Below are 16,990 nucleotides of genomic sequence, written 5' to 3'. Positions count from 1 at the left end.
TGGGAAGAAGGGAGATGGCTGGAATATGGCTTTAGCAGAGGATACTGCTTCTAAAACAGCTTTAATACCTTCAAGGGAAGGATAAAGGAAAAAGAGTCTTACTGTTTAGGCTATTCTCATAAGAAATCTCCAAACCAGAGGGTGAATCAATGGCAGGTGCAGCTTAAAGGAAAAGGAAATTATTGTAGCAGTTTATGAAGTCCTCCCCACCAGACAGAAGATACAACTGATGTTTCATTAAAGTATATTTTAAAAACTGGCACAGAAGCATCTGACTGGGAATTTTAACTATCTGGACTTTTGAAAGTATTATTATATTTTACAGGTAAGGCAAGTGATAGGTTAAATGCCTTAATCAGAATCAAGGTCTTCTTTTAGTCCAGTGCTATTTCTACCCAACTGTTTTGATCATCAAGAGCATTAAAGATCAACTACAATATATAATATGAAGAAATTCAGCTAAAAAAAAAAAGACATTAGAAAATCTTAACATCATAATTGATATGAAAAAGACCTGGAGCTTTTAATTAACTCTAAACTGACTATATGCCTAACAAAGAAATCAGATGGGGCAAAGAGGCCAGTGAAGAATTTGGACACTATATCCATATAAAGAATAACTGAAAAAGAAGGTGAATTTATGCTAAATTAGGAGAAACTCTGTAAGGGTGGGTGGGTGGTTGGTTGGAAGGGTAAATCCACGATAAGTTGACTAGGTCTTAGAAATATAAGAAGGGCTATATTATGTTGTAGTGAGCTGAATGGTGGCCCTCAAAAAGATATGTCCATGTTCTAATCCCCAGAACTTGCAAAGAATCTTTTTTGAAAATTTTTTTTACATCTTTGCAAATGTAAGTTCAGTTAAGGATCTTGAGATAAGGAGATCATCTAGGACTATATGGGGAGGCCTTAAACTCAATGCAAGTGTCCTTACAAAAGACACACAGAAGAGAAGACAGACACAGAGAAGGCACGGTGAAGATAGAAGCAGAGATTGGAAGGATGTGGCCAGAAGCCAAAGGGCCTAGAAGCTGGCAGAGGCATGGGGCAGATTCTCCCCTAGAGCCTCTGTAGGGAGTGCAGCCCTGCCGACACCTTGATTTTGAACTTCAGGCCTCCAGAACTGTGAGGGAATAAATTTCTGTTGTTTAAGCCACAGATTTGTGGGAAATTGTTATGGCAGCCCTATGAAACTAATGCTAGTCTAATATGTAGACCAGAGGCTAGATTTCTGTGCAAAACAGGGTAAAATGTAAACATAAGATTAATAGATTATACATGGGGCAGATTTGGGTGTACTTTAAATTACAAGCATTTTATCATACCTGCCCAAATTGTAACAAGTTATTGTCCACATGGGTATAAAAAGGGTAATTCCTACATCTGGGAGAATGACTTAGTGACCTCTAGAGATCTTTCCCACTCTAAGATGCTGTGTGTATTAGTAACAGTCAAGTCAAACTCAGGAATCTATTATTTGATAGTTAATGGTAATAAAATCATACAGTGATAAGTTAAAAACTCATTATCCTGTATAAAAACACAATGACAAACAGAAGGATCTTAATTCATAAACACCCTAATGATGACTTCATACTAAGACCTTCACAGCCATTTCAGATATATCTGAAAATAGGCTAAGTGTATAAGCATATGGCCAAGTTTTGGTTCAGCATTATTTTAGGCTCCAACTAGGCAATGGAAACTTCATAAAGAAGCAATTTTTAAAATGTACACTTGCCCAAGAATTATTTTGCTATCCAGTAATGGATAACTGCTTCATGAAGATTTTGCTAAATAGTTAACATAAAAATTTCTCACTAGTTTTAAGTGGAGTCTAGTCACATTAGTAATAAAATGAGATGAATAATGGCTAACACTTTTTGGAAACAAAATAATGAGGAAAGATTTTGAAAACATTCTTTTGCAGGGGTTTCATGGCCTGTTTTGATATGTAATAAAACATATTGAGCCAGACTGCTTATAAAGATACAACAAAATAACAGACTCTAATCATCTGTTAGACAATTTTGGAAAGAAGCATAAAATACTAGATTCCTCTAGCTTTTTCAGAAATTTGTTTTGAGTTTTAAAAGAGCAGCGAAGAAGCAGAAAAAGAAAGAACAAGTGGCAATTAATAACTCTTAATATTAAATTAAAAAGACTCAACTATATATGAGAGCTTACCTGTTCTGTTTCAAAGATGTCCCGAAGGTGTTCAAGACCAAGGCTTTTCAGGAATTGGCTAATATTCATGTCAAGACCAGCAACTAAAACAGACATACATTAAAGTTTTTCAGAAAGAAGTTTATCAATCTAAAGGAAGTTCCAGTATTTATTTAAAGCCACGGCTCTTTGACACCCTTGGCTGTGCAGATGGTTTTACTTCAAGTTATCTCTGAATTTGATGGGGAAATAAAAGCAGAGTTTATCTTATCAGTAGTACTTATATTAATATTATAAAGCATAATATAATGCTTTTAGTGAAATATTTAACAGTGGAATTAAAAAATCCAAATTTATCAGCTATTGTTTCAGCTTTCATTTATCAGCTATTGTTTCAGTTTTCATTTCTTACATAATCTCTCAGTATTTTTCTGATATAATTTCAGTAATAAGATTCACTCAGTTCAATAAGATACTATGGTTGGAAAAGGATATACTGGGATATACATAAGTAAGAACAAAGTAGATGCCAAAGAATTTATTCTACGAAGACATATTTCTTATAAGCTGTTGTGTACATGAAAACTTACAGACAGGATGTCTTTAAGTGAGGTGTTCAATAATTACCAATAGAAAAGTGAATCTGTTCACTTAAAACCGCAAAACCAATACGCGTTCACAGGTGTACTTGCCTTCTCCTTCCTTCCTTTCTGTGCCTGCTGCGCCATCCCCAGCGTTAGACGCTCCTCCTACTGCCAATTCTGCTAAGGGGCCGGCGAGGTTGTCTATGCTGCTAGCAGCAGACAGGCAGGAGGGGGTGGATGCTGGTGAGATCAGAGAGGCACTCACTACAGTAGCCTGAGGTTTAAAACAGGTAGGTAAGGCCTCTGGGGGCATGGCATCTATCAGCAAAGCTCTGATATCGTCAGCCTAAAAAAATAAATAAATAAAATAAAATAACACAAAAAAATTACGTTTTAAAACAATAAGTTTCTCATTAAGGACAAAATGCTTAGTGAATTTTTTCTTTAATGAATGCTCCATTATTCCCTATTGGGTTTTGATCATTCCTTCCTCCTTCCTTCTCTGATCCACAGCTCCAAAGAGTCCCAGTAGTTTCAATAGGTAGAATGGAGAAACTATACAATTAAAAAAAAATATTTCATCTTTTGAAGATCTAATGTGCAGCTTGGTGACTATAGTTAATAAGTACTGTAAGTACTTATATAAGTACTGTACTATATTCTTGAAATTTGCTGAGAGTAGATCTTAAGTATTCTCACCGCACACACAGACAAAAGTTAACTGTGAAAAAAATCCAAGAATGTGAACTATGTTGACTCCTAGAAATACTTTTTAACACTAAATGAAAAGTGTGCACACAATTGTTCATACTTATTACACATGTATTCAAAGGACATGTAAATTAACAAAGATTTGAATAGAGTTAAAAAAATAAAATATTTCATCTTTCATCTAAAAAGGAGCACATTTTAGAATGCTGATTCTCAATCATCTCTTCTTTAGAAGGAGTTTCCATACATAGTATGTGTTGTTTATGCTTAACAACTACAATAATTTTTCTTCAGTTATTTAGTGCATACTTAATAATTTAATGTACAATTAAAATCTGGTGAAACTTTAAAGGGACAGCACTTATTTTGGCTAGCTTATTCACGAACTCTACAGTCTGCTAGGCACAACTGTTGTTAGAGTATGTGGGAGATTGTCCCCAAAGAGAGCCAGCTATCAATTCTTACTTCCATGTACATCTGTGCCCCTCCTTCCATCAGAGGTGGCACCTCCCTTCCCTGGAATCTGGGTTGCCTATGAGTTTCTGTGACCAATAGAATGTAGAGGAAGTGATGTTCTGAGGCTTTTGAGCCAGGCTTTAAAAGGATTGGCAGTTTCTACTTTTTTTCTCTTAGAAGTCATCCTCCCATGCTGTAAAGAAATTCGAACTAGACCACTGAGTGTGAAATACTACGCAGAGAGAGGTACTGTAGGATTTAAGGCCATCCGAGATGCTGCAGCCTCAGCTGAGCTCCCAGCTAAAGGGAGCTGGCAGAACAGCAGAACTGCCTAGCTGAGCCCAGTCAACCCAGAGGACTGTGAGGAATTATAACTGTGAGTGGCACTGTACTAGCCACTCACTTGGTTTTGGTTAAGCTACTAAGTGTTTTGAAAACTGTTACTCAGCAACAGATATATAAAACAGAATGTGGCTTAGAAAAGTTTTTGGTTAAAAAATTCTAAATTATGTGACCATACAGTAACTCCCTGATTTCCAGAAAATTCAGGAAAGATGTTTCTTTACTGTGTTTAATTCTGTAGTTAAATATCATTTAACCACAAAAATTTAATTCTTGATTTTGAAACTATTTCTACAGTATGTCAGTTTACTTTTCCATCTTCAGAAGACCGATATACTGCTTAGAAGATAATTTTTTCTTTGACTACCTCACCCCCCTCAGGTAAATTACCATGAACATCAGATGCTCTAGAATAATAAGCCAAAGTAGAAGGTGCTCAGATACTTTGCGAATACAATCTATATACAAATTTTTCTATGATTCATGTTTTCCCTCCAAGTTAAGTATGGCAAAAAAAAAATTAACTTACCGCTTAGTTTGCCTTAATAGTTTTAAATTATCTAAAAATGAGAACTTAAAAAAATTCATAAGGAAGGAAATTTGTTCTTCTTCCAAGAGATATATGCACCACTAGAGGTAAACCTGTTAAGCCCTGGAATTTACTGTCATTTCTGAAAGTATAACAAGCAAGTCTAAATATTTTGAAATGAGGACTTACCGTTGCCAGATCTAAAGGTGTCTGGCCTTCTTGGTTCTTCATAGTTGGATCTGCACCATGTGCCAGGAGTAGGGCACAGAGCTGTGTCCTGCCTTTTTGGGCTGCTTCGTGAAGAGGAGTAAATGCCCACTTGTCTGTTGCATTTACACATGTGTTGTATTTTATCAGCAACGCTGCAATGTCCACATGCTGAAGAAAAACAAAAGGATGCCAAGAGGTAAGAATGAGATTATTTGGTAAAGCTCCTTCAGGTACACTTGTTTTTATTTAACATTTCATTCCCTCTATATCTCTATTCTCATCCTTAACAGAAGTTTCTTCTATAAAAAAAGAATATTCATTGCACCCCCTCCACCTGTATTTTGGACTTCATCTTTTCTTGCTTCCTCTAAAATATCAATTCCACAATTATTCTGTTACCCTGTAATTCTTCATGGGAGCCTTAAAAACTTTTTTTATTCAGCCTTATATTCAGATCTATCTTAAAAATAAACATATATTACCTGACTCCAAGTTTCCTAATAATGGGCTAACCTGTCTGTCAAACTTTTCAAACCAGCAACCTATAACCATTGCTTCTCTTTATCTTCCCATTTCTCTTTCTAACCTATTGCAACCTGATCTATTTATTGAAAACACTCATCTCAAAGATTCTCAATGTTCTTTCTTCAGCCGTTGGGAAAGTAACATAACAAAACATTTTACAAAAATTAGTCTGTCGAGCCAAAATGACTTAGGGGGTGGAAGAAATGTCAGCTGCAGACGCATTAACTAATAACCTGGGCATGAGGTGATAAGATCCTCAACTGTGATGGTTAGAGAAGAATGGAAAAGAAGAGCTAAATTTGAGAAATTTTGAAGGCAAAAAAATCAGGTTTTAGAAAGACAAATTAACCACAGGGGAAGAAAGATGAAAAAAAAAGTCAAAGGTGACTGCTTTTTTCTTTTTTAATTTGGTCTAGAAGATTAAGAAAAAAAAAAAAGGGTAGATGGAAGCATTAACAGAAATTGAGTAGCAGAAGTTTAATTAGGAATGAAACTATAAGGAAGGTCCACTTGGGGTATGTGGTTTCTGAGGTACAATATCTAAGTAATGATGTCCTGTAAATGGTTTCACACAAAAGGTCAGAGCACAGATAAGGGGGTCATTTACTTATTCACTTACTCCCTCTTACCGACTCACCCACCAACCAAACATTTGCTGAATACCTATCTGAAGCTGAATTTCATGAGAATGGGAAGAGATGGGGAAAGTAAGGACAGAAGTATCCCAGGATAGAATTTAGGGCATGTTTCTTCAAATTTTCCTTTAAAATTCCTTAATATTTTCTTTGCTCTCTTGAAGACACTCACTTCAAAAAGAATAGGTACTTCTTCTGAGGTAGTATTAAAGTATTTTTTGGTGTTTTTTTTAATATAATACAAATACTTGTTAATTTTAGGAAAAGTGATTTCAGAAAACAGAGGAAAATACAAATCAGACAACTTCTAAGAAGCTTCCATATTTGCTCTGACAATATAAAGACAACAACAACAACAACAAAAAAGAGCATAACCAGACTAGGGCTTCTGAGAACAGGCCATGTTTTGTGATCTTTTGGGGATTATGAATGAGGTATACCATGATTATAAAATTGATTCTAACACAAATGATAAAAATAGGTAACATTTGTAGCACTATCAAAATCACTTAAAACAGACCCCAGTGATTTATCTCCCTTATTCAAAGGATATACGTTGAAAAGAATAGCTATTTTTGTTCAATTAACCCAAAAGCACGGAGTAATTTCAAGCTTCTCCCCAGTAAGGTTATGGGGTGTTTAAACTAGGTTCCTAATGATTAGTTTTATTCTACTCCATTTGTGTTGGCAGTATAATATAATTTGGTAGACTAATTTGTATAGGCTTCCAAAATTAGATAGTCCAAGGAAAATTATGTGTGTGTGTGTATAAAATGAGTCATATATATGGTATGTATTATTAAACTTTCTTTATATTAAATTTATAGTTTATGCTTAGAGAAACCAATTACGTGCTTATTAAATTTGCTGACAAACATCTGAAACAGCAATAAACAGGAAATATGCTGCTACCCAAGTAGACTAAAAACACAATTCTTAAATCTTTTAAACAGCCACACCACTGGGGCAAAAAAAGTAACTGAAATTTAAGGGTGACAAATGCAATAAATAAGCTACAGCTCAGTCCTATACAATACGTAAGAGCAAAGCATTGAACTAGAAGGTCTAGAAAAGGAATTGAACTCTGCTGGAACGTTTCCAGGAGTCAACTTAATATGGTTTCAAAATTCAGCTGCAACTCAAAATGCTTTAAATGACAAATGCAACATAAGAACACTGCAAGGGCCCTAATTTAATTTTAGAAAGTTGGGAAGTAGGGAGAAGAGAAACGTGTTTGGGTTCCAGTTAGAGCAATTTAATTGTACGATAATGTCATGAAATCCCCCTAACATTATACATTTTAGAGAAAGCATTAAAAAATGAAAAATTTGAGAGAGAAAACTCAGCAAATTGATTTACTCTTATGAGATAATAGAAAACTACATGCTGTGTGGTAAATATATATCAATGCTTTATATCTACTGAAGAGCAAAAATATTAGTTGTCTTGTGTAAATGTATATTAAAAATAATATAAGGCGTTATAATACAAAAACACCAAACAGGATAATGCACATTACCATTAATATATACTCTCATGAAATCTCTAACTTTTATTTAAACTTCTTAAACTATGTCTTTGTTTCTCCTTTTGGAAAAACTGAAGTGGTAAGTTCTTTCTATATAAAAAGGCCCAAAGACACACAGAGAGCTGACTGAGCTCTCCAGAGGAAAAAAGGTAAAATATGTATCAAAGAATGATGACCAATAAATAACAGCTTAAGTAACTTTATGTAATTTCAGATATCTCACACAATTATTTTATCTGCAGCTACCAGTCATTATCCACTACTGAAGTCAATTAATCTATTTAATACTGATATTGAGCTGGTCAAACATACAGCTAATTCCTAAGGCTGTGAGATATAGAAGTGACACACAGACCTTATTCTGACCGGCCCAGTATGAGGGCTGTGTGGACCGAGTTATCTCATAATAACTGTATTCCCTTGGATTTGGACAGAATGCACTTTCCACATGCATGGTCTTATCTAATTATCACAATAACCCTGTAAAGATAGTCTCAGCATCTAAGTTTTACTAGTGAGGACAGTGAAGATTAGAAAGATTAAGGCACTTGCTGAAGACTTGTGGGTTATGGAGGAAAAGATTAAAGACTAGATCCCAGAGGTTCAGACTCCAAATTCAGGTCTCCATTTCGCCACATCTGCCTGCATGGTCTTGCTAGACTAAAACACGAGCGCTATTTCCTGACAAGTTGAAAATGGCAGAGAGTATGATATCAGGGAAAAGCTATTTAAGCAGAGATCACTGGGTAACCCTATACCTAAAACTACTCTACCAATAGCCTTATTTTAAATATAGAAGCCTCTATTCCATACAAAGTGCCACCAAAATCTCCTTCACCAAACTATCACTTCAGGGCAGTACATCATATACACCACGCAGCCAGGCCAGTCCAAGCATCATTGATATTAATACTATGTAACCAGTGTTCTGCCACCCTAACAGAGCCCTATAATTTCATTAAAATATCCAGCCAAGGCTTATGTGCTGTATGAATAAAAAGGGGCTTTGGAAAAACATATGGATTTATATGTCTAGAGATAATGAAAATATAATTATATCTACCCCTTAGCTAAAGTAAGATAAAGTAGCTTAAACATTTTTTATATTATGGTTAACCTTGGTCCTTATTTTAAGTCTACTAATTGAGACTGAGATAAATACAGATTTGATGTGGTTACTGACAACAGGTTATATGATATACAAATTGCATTAGATAAAATTATTTCATAGAGCAGAGATTCTCAATGGAGGGAATGACCTTACCTACTGCCAACTGAAAATCACTATGAGATGTTACTGGGGGTGGGAGGGTGGGTATATGTTGTACATGGTAAAAACATGGTAACCAAAAAAAGTCAAGAAACCATCAAAGTAAAGGTTTTAGTGAATAAGAGTACACAGTCATTAGCTCACAGATATTTGATTTTTAAGTTTCCAAGTTTAATACAAGAAGGATTTTTAGAGTGAGTCAAAAAATCCACCCACACACTGAGGCAAAAGTACTTGCTACAAACATACTGTCTAGCTCATTAGCATTCTTTAGTAGAAGGATGGGATGAACCAGGTTGACTGAAACCTCTACCAAATGCCCTCTACACAGCCTGGAGAACTTTCTCTTCATTTTTACCTCCATAAGCTACATTCATTTACAAAGAGCTCAGCAGTAGGGATGTCATAAAAAGCAGGATAACATAAAAAGAGAGAATGAAACTAAAAATGCTCATGATCTTTCTCACTTGGACTTAGAAGAGGAGAGCAGGAGTTGTGGATAATGCTGAAATAAGTTTATGAAAACGGGACAGTGGGCCTCTGGTCAGGAGGCGGACTGCATTATACTCCCTCAGCTAATGCAAGATAGCTACGAACAAAGACAAGGCCGTCCTGCACTCTACCTTATTATATTTAGCCACAAAAGAGAACCGCTATAAATTTTCTTTCTTTCACACTGGTCACAAATTGACACATATGTGTAATAAGTAGAATCTCAACACCTTTCCCATCAGAAGAATGGGAATTAAAAGGTAAAATACTTAAACCTTAAAAATTCAGTTTTACTTTCTTCATCCTCAGTGACAACTATGAAAGCTATGAAAGGAAAAGACTGACAGGACTGAACTTTTCCACATCCACAAAGTATGGGATATACTGGAAACACAGTACATAGATCAACATAGGCTACACAGGTGACAATATATGTTTTACTAGATCAAGTCAAGAAGTATAATTCTACTGCCTACACCTATCCTCACTCATTAGTAGATTTATACAGAAGTTAAAAGACACTGATCCCATCAGCTTTATAAACTCTTAACTGATAAACTTTTAACTGAGGCTTAGAGATATGGAGAGAAGGATCATGCTAAGAAAAATATTGGACATTATTCTCCAAATGATACATATCTATACTTATAACTCAAAGGTAAAAGGATTATACACACATGTATATGTAGTATATTAGCAGTAAATATTTAGCATGCCTGGTCTTCAGCAGAAATACACGTAGTACAGTGAAATTGAGAATTTTATATGAAAGAAGGCTAAAAGAAAATTCTAATGATTTTAATAAAGGATTAATTATCTTTGGAAAGATAACTTCAAATACAGAAGTTTCAAGAGGATTTCAGTACTAATAATATATTTATTAAATCTGATAACTTTCAATTAGCATATATCACACTTGGAAGTAAAATTTTCTTTCCTTTCTGTCCAACTTGAAACTAGATTGTTTGCTTTCCTTGATTATTCCCACTCAGACATGTCATCTCCCTGAAATACTGGTCTTTGAGAGGGGGCATGAGAAGATGCAGATATTCTCATTATGAAGGGCAAGGGAGAAGAGAGTAAGAGAATATGGAAATCATGGTGATTAGTTTTTACTTATAGTCTGTCAGGCTTTTGCAAATCTAGAAACTGTCCTCACCAATAATGATTCCATCTATGAGAGCCCCTAGTATGTACATTCTGGCACGTGTGCATCTTTACAGTCAAATAGGGATTCTGACAAGCACAAAAGCATTCATCTTCTTCCTGTGTGATTCATCAGACCTAAAGTGGGCCTTGGTGACTTCCAGGCAGTCAGTCCAACAAATGTCAAGGCACTGGAATACAACCCTCTTCCTCTTTCAGCTGATGATTACAGATTACAGTTACAGGGCTTTGCAAGAATCAGTTGTGACTTTCACTGTGGGGTTTCAGCTAGTCATCTGAACTCTATGAAACCATATACACCAATAGCTCAACCATTTTCTTGAATCTTTCTAAGATGCTGAGGATAAACATAAGCAAGCATAATTTCCATGCCTACAGAGGAACCTCCTGGCTTTCATAGTTTCTAAAATCTACTTAAGGTAGAGTTAAGATTTATTATCTACATCAATAAATATTAACTGAGCAGCCATTACATACCAATTATTGTGCTAGATAATGTGAAGAGACCAAAAAGCTATAAGAAGTATGGTCCTTGGCCAAAAGATAGTTATGCCTGAGAAGGCTAGAAACACTCTGAATAGTAAGATTAAAACTGTGCTAAATTACGCTGTTGGTTAGCTATCTACTTGTTGCATGCATGGTATGCATTTAGCAAAGTAGTAAATATCAGTGAAGTTTTCTAGACTTTAACTTTAGCATGCTCACCCCATAGGATGCTGCATTGTGAAGAGGAATTAAACCACCTTTGTCTTGGGCATTAACATCTGCTCCGTGCTCTAGAAGATATTCAGCTACTTCCAGGTTATTGTAGCCTGCTGTTAGAATGAGAAAAGGCAAATGTCAGCTTAAAAGAAAAAGGAAAATATGTATATAAATGATAAGGACCAGAAAACATTAATACTTTTTGCTTTAAACTACTATCACATAATTAAGTATAAGACATTTACAATAAGAAATTTATATAATTTATAATAAGAAGTTATTTAAAATAACATCAATCAAGCATTTTCTGAGTAGCACTCTTCATGCTCAGCATTTCTTTCGTCTTCTGGTGAGCTGTATTAGGCATCTAAGAAAGCTCGTGAGCCTTGAAGTGCTGGTGATGCGTACCTGCCAAGTGCAGAGGGGTTGAGTTCCTGCCTTGGGTGTCTCGGCAGTTGATATTCTCTGGGGTACAGAGCTTCTGCACTCTTGCCAGGCAGCCCTTCTTGGCAGCATCCAACAAAGCAGCATCTCCTCTCAGTAAGTCCTGAATATCTGTGTCTCCTTCTTTTACCAAATCTAAAGGTGTATTTCCATCTCTGTTCTTTTTAGTCGGATCTGCTCCATGCTACAAAATAACCAAATGGGGTTTGTGTTTTCTGTAGTATCTTTGTTTTGTTTCTTTATTTTTAACTTCACCTTCACTCATCCAAAGAAAGATTATCTATTCTATACACATTGTGAAAAACAGAGGCAATATTTGGTCTTTCTTGCAAAATTCCTACTTAGCAATATACTGGATCAGCTTTCGAACTATCAATACTTCCCAACCAAAGCCCCAAGCCTCAGGATCAACAGTGATGGTGAGTGGGAAAGGTGTCGAGTGTCTTTTACTTTTCGTATCATATACTTTCTCAGACTCCAAGCTGTCTTCAGAAACCACTTTTCCTTTTAATCATGGCCTGGATATTAATGTTGACCAGATTTCAATTATATAGAGATATTCAGTGTTGATGAAGTGAGAAGAGGAAGACACACAGGTGGAAAAAGTACTTAATTCCAAATGGAATCAATAAAAAGAAAGCTTGGTAATTTAAAAATATTTCCAATGTAAGTCTTAGAACCTATCATGAAATTAGGTAGAAATGTATTAACAGTTAATTTGATTTTAAAAGTTTAATCATCTATACCTATGAAATAAGGTCAATAAAAGTCAAGAATCTTTATTACAGGCCTGACACAGACTGCTATAGGCCCAGTGGAGAAATCTGGAATAACCAACCTAGACAATGAATTCACATTGTCCTAGAAGTTATTTCTTACTAACCAGTGATAATAAAAATGAGTATCAAATACAGTGTTATTCTCAAAACTCATAAGAACATACTTGATCCCATAAAAGTTGCAGGAGAAGAATTTTATATTTAACCAGGACAAGTTTTTCTCTAGTTTAAAAAAAAAAAAAAAAAGAGAAAATGACATAAATACATGTCCAGTCATTTTTCACATCTTTTAATTAATTTCACATCTTTTAATTTAACTTCATATCCTTTAATGTTTAAATAATGCTTAATAATTAGAAATGAGCTTGTTAACAATAATAAAATAGCTAGTAAGAAGAAAAAATCAAACTTGATGGAAAAACTTGGTTCTTCTCGTACAAATGTTTTCTGATATTAATACTGTAAGTATCAGATAAGCAATGCAAACTAATTCAACTCTTTCCAAAACCTACCTTGTTGAACTGTGATGGACTCAACATAATCAAGTCAGTTCAGAAAGGCACTTCAGACATTACTCAAAGCTACGTGAGTATCATGATATCACACTTAAACATCCCCCTAAAATAGAGAATGGAAGCAGTCTCTACAGCACTTACTGTACTGTATTATAGAATAATTTACTCTGATGTAATTTTATGTCCTAACCAAATAATAATTACTTTATAATTTTAAAAATTACATACTTTTAAAAGGAGCTTGCAGATTTCATATTTTCCTTTAGCTGCTGCTTCATGTAGAGGGGTAAATTTCCATAAGTCTGCCACATTGACAGAAGCCCCATGCCTTACCAAGAGCTCAGCTACTTCATAGTGTCCATATGAACAAGCATTATGAAGAGGCACCAAGCCACTAAACAAAAGAAAATTATTTTAAAGACATACAACAAATCTTTGCATTAAAATGATATGTATAATAAAAATAATTCTCTATGGCACTGATTATATTGAACACTCACTTAAAAAAAAAATTCTCCTCTGATCTTGAAGACAGCATCATCCATTTCCAAATAAGGATTAACAATTTCAAAAATGTCCCTTTCAATATAAGGACTTACTTAGTTTCTTGGTGATGGATATAAATTTCACAGCAATCTTTATTCTTAAAATACGTATAGATATACCCATAAAAAAAGGTTCTATTATAATACTTTTAATTCAGGTTTCATCCTGGCAATATAAAGAGCAACACTACAAAGTGATTTCAGGAATAACTAATTAATAACCTGGTTTTATCATCTCTCAGATTTTCTTCCATTTGGGTCTTCCTAGTGAAAACTGTATGCTTGCTTACTTATAAAATACACAATGCAATCTAACTTATTTACTTAGGCAAGTTCAACCTTTTGTTTTTGGCTTTTTTTTTTTATTGTTAATAATCTGGTAGTGGTTTCTGTGCATAGATTTAAATATTTAGGTGCCAAGCAATGAAAACTCAAAATCCAAGTGATAGAGAAACTTCAGTATTCTGTAAAGAAAACAATGAAATCAACCATAAACTCTAGTCAGATGAGCAAACTATCCTGTGATGACTCTAAGTTCTGATTGGAAGGCAGCTGGCATTCTAAAAGGACAAAGATGTCCCCATAAAAAAGGGTGCATCAAAAGGATAAGTTTAAGTTGCATTTAGTACACAGCAAACACAAGGTATCAAGTTAGTACCTTTTTACTTAGAGAGATCAGGTTTTTCTGTTTTTGTTTTTAATGTTTTGAGACCAAAAATACTGACTGCTAAAATGGGGCAATAGAGGGACTTCCCTGGCGGTCCGGTGGTTGAGACTCTGCACTTCCAATGCAGGGGGTGCAGATTCAATCCCTGGTCGGGGAACTAAGATCCCACGCGGCGTGGCCAAGAATAAAGTGGGGGGCGCTGATGGCAATAGAAACAAATGTTGGTTCCTCTCTAATGCACCATAATACTTTGAAAGAGCTAGTGATAATATTATTAAATATTCATGTCTGATGTATCCCTTTTAAAAGATAAATAAGCCCAAGATGGTTAACTGAGGTCTAAGTTGTGTGGTTTAATTCTACAGCAGTCTGGTATGTAATTACACAGAAAGGTGCTTATTTATATTTTGAGATGATATGAAATTAACTCAGGATATGGAAGCTCATTTCAGTTAAAACTTCCTTCTTGCTTTTCTAAATAGCTTCCACGGCTGCTTTAAACTCTGTCTAGATAAATTAAAACAGTTCAGTAAACTAATAAAAAATAGAGAATATCTGAATGAGTAAAAATAAAATTATGTTTCTATTAATATGACTTTGGGATGGGTGGCTTCTTTTAGGAGGAGATTAAACATTTTTAATAGCAAAAAAAGGGATAAACAATAAATTACAAACTATATAAACACATGTACATAATGCAGTAAAATACTATATATAGGCATTAAAAGGATGAAATGAACTATTAAGTACTGACATGGAAAGACATTCAGCATATACTACTGGCTGAAAAAGGCAAATTGCAAAGCAGACCGTGTGCAGTGACATCATCATTTACATTAAAAATAAGCTCCACCACAACAGCACACACACTGCGACAGGTCCTTCAAAACTCCAGACGGTTACAACAAAATTTTGATGCTGTAATCGCTAGGAGGTGGAGTGAGAGGGACTTTTCACTTTCTATACTATACATTTCCATAATGTTTTAATTTATGCTTTAAACTTAAAAAAAACATGCATTACTTTCTTAATAGGGAAAAAATACCTAAAACTTCAAAAATATAAAGAAAAGAAATTTTAAGTATCAAGAAAATGAATCCCAAACAGTGAAATTCTAATGCATACCCTTTGTCTTTGGCATGGACATCGGCACCATGGTGTAGGAGGTACTCCACGACAGACACACGGTTATAGCCTGCCGCAAAGTGTAGGGGTGTAGAATGCCGGCCCTCTAAATCTCTGCAATTCACATTCTGAGGGCTGCAAAGTTGCTTTTATGGCACACACACACACACACAAACACAAGAAGAACGTTAGTATTTATTCATAGAACTCGCTCTAAAATACTGCAGACATCTTGGATAAATTGTATTTTTCTAATGAATATTTCTTTCCAAAGATTAGATAATACAAGTGATGTTTTAAAATCAGCACGATGTTTGGCTTTACAGTGTCTATGTTTGCAGAGCTATTTAATCTTTTTCAACATTTCCTGGCCAAAATCTTAATCAAAAAGAAAAACCCATAATAAGGCAAGCATTTCCAAGGCAAATGGTGCCTTCCTTCTTCATAGTTATAAGGCTCTCCTCCCCGAGACTGCCTGTAACAGCCTGTATGCTTGTACCAGCACGCTCTTAGCCACTCTTTGCTCAAATAAGACCAACCCTGGTTGACTGCAGAATTACCCAGAATTCTTGTCTCCTTTGACGTGGCAAGAAGGCGCTGGGAAAATTACATTAATTCTGTCTGGGCCATCCACTTGGCCCTTTGATCCATCTCAGCAAAGCCATGCAGTCAACAATGTTTTACTTGATCTTTGAGGGGATATTTGTCTAAGTCTACACGTCAGATTGATTCTGATCATGTTCTAGTTTCTGGCCTTTTATCTCCTTCAGCTGTATCCTTCAAATCTCTTCTATTTCACCTATTCTCCTTTTGAATATTATCATTTCAGCACAAGCTCAACTGTTTGCTTACAAAGCAGCAGAAGCAAAGTTAGGCCAGAGTGGTTGCATCGCTGATGGTGACAGATGGACTACAATAAAAATATTTGAGGAACAATTTATAAAGAATTTCCTATTTTTTCAGTGAGAGATTATCTATGTGTGAAAACAATCATCATCTCCATTTTACAGATAAATAAACCAAGGCTCAGAGAAGTTAAGTGACATCCTTTTTCATACAGTGGGTAAGGGGTAGAATAAAAACTCAAACCCCACTTTCTTGATTCTTAATCTTTTGATCTTCTTGCTACATCATTGCTTACCTACTTAATTACCCAAACTCAGGGAAGTGATGAGAAAAGAGGTAATGAAAAGAAGGATTCTTAAGTTAAAAAAGCAGAGAAAAACGGTGACATTTTCTAGGCTACAGGTATGATGGCAAGGGCTTTCATATATAGCTCACTGTAATGAGCTATTATAATATAAAAACTCTAAACCTGGAAGATATCTATGGAGATACTGAGGAGGGGCTGGTAGGGTAAAAACAGGGCTTTTCAGGTGGTACAATTTTTATATGACAGAAGGAAGTCTGGGCATAAGGGAGAGACTAAAATCTCAAGAGCCATTGTCATCTGGCCAGGTTATATCTTTTCATGACAACTGAGTCTGTGGCAAATTTTATATATTTTATTAATATATAAATTATAGAATCAAAAAACAAAATTAAATAGAAATAAATAAATACATAAACTAGAAAGAAAGGCTACAAAAATTGACAAT

The 16,990-nt window shown here is 35.0% G+C and overlaps 1 protein-coding gene across 1 annotated transcript in view; it reads right to left on the bottom strand.

Moving 5' to 3' along the window:
* The window catches only part of TNKS (tankyrase), a 174,319-nt gene that overhangs the window by 21,448 nt on the left and 135,881 nt on the right, over nt 1-16,990 (bottom strand). Inside the window, exons 14-20 of the mRNA XM_030832386.2 lie at nt 15,393-15,538; nt 13,284-13,449; nt 11,726-11,945; nt 11,321-11,430; nt 4,978-5,166; nt 2,859-3,096; nt 2,188-2,270 (exon numbers count right to left, since the gene is read on the bottom strand). Coding sequence (XP_030688246.2) covers nt 2,188-2,270; nt 2,859-3,096; nt 4,978-5,166; nt 11,321-11,430; nt 11,726-11,945; nt 13,284-13,449; nt 15,393-15,538 — 1,152 coding nt within the window. The remainder of the gene's footprint in view (nt 1-2,187; nt 2,271-2,858; nt 3,097-4,977; nt 5,167-11,320; nt 11,431-11,725; nt 11,946-13,283; nt 13,450-15,392; nt 15,539-16,990) is intronic.

Source organism: Globicephala melas, chromosome 21 (assembly GCF_963455315.2).
Source record: "Globicephala melas chromosome 21, mGloMel1.2, whole genome shotgun sequence".
Lineage (NCBI taxonomy): Eukaryota > Metazoa > Chordata > Mammalia > Artiodactyla > Delphinidae > Globicephala > Globicephala melas.
Note: the sequence above shows the minus strand (reverse complement) of the source record. Positions and strands in the feature narration are given on the sequence as shown.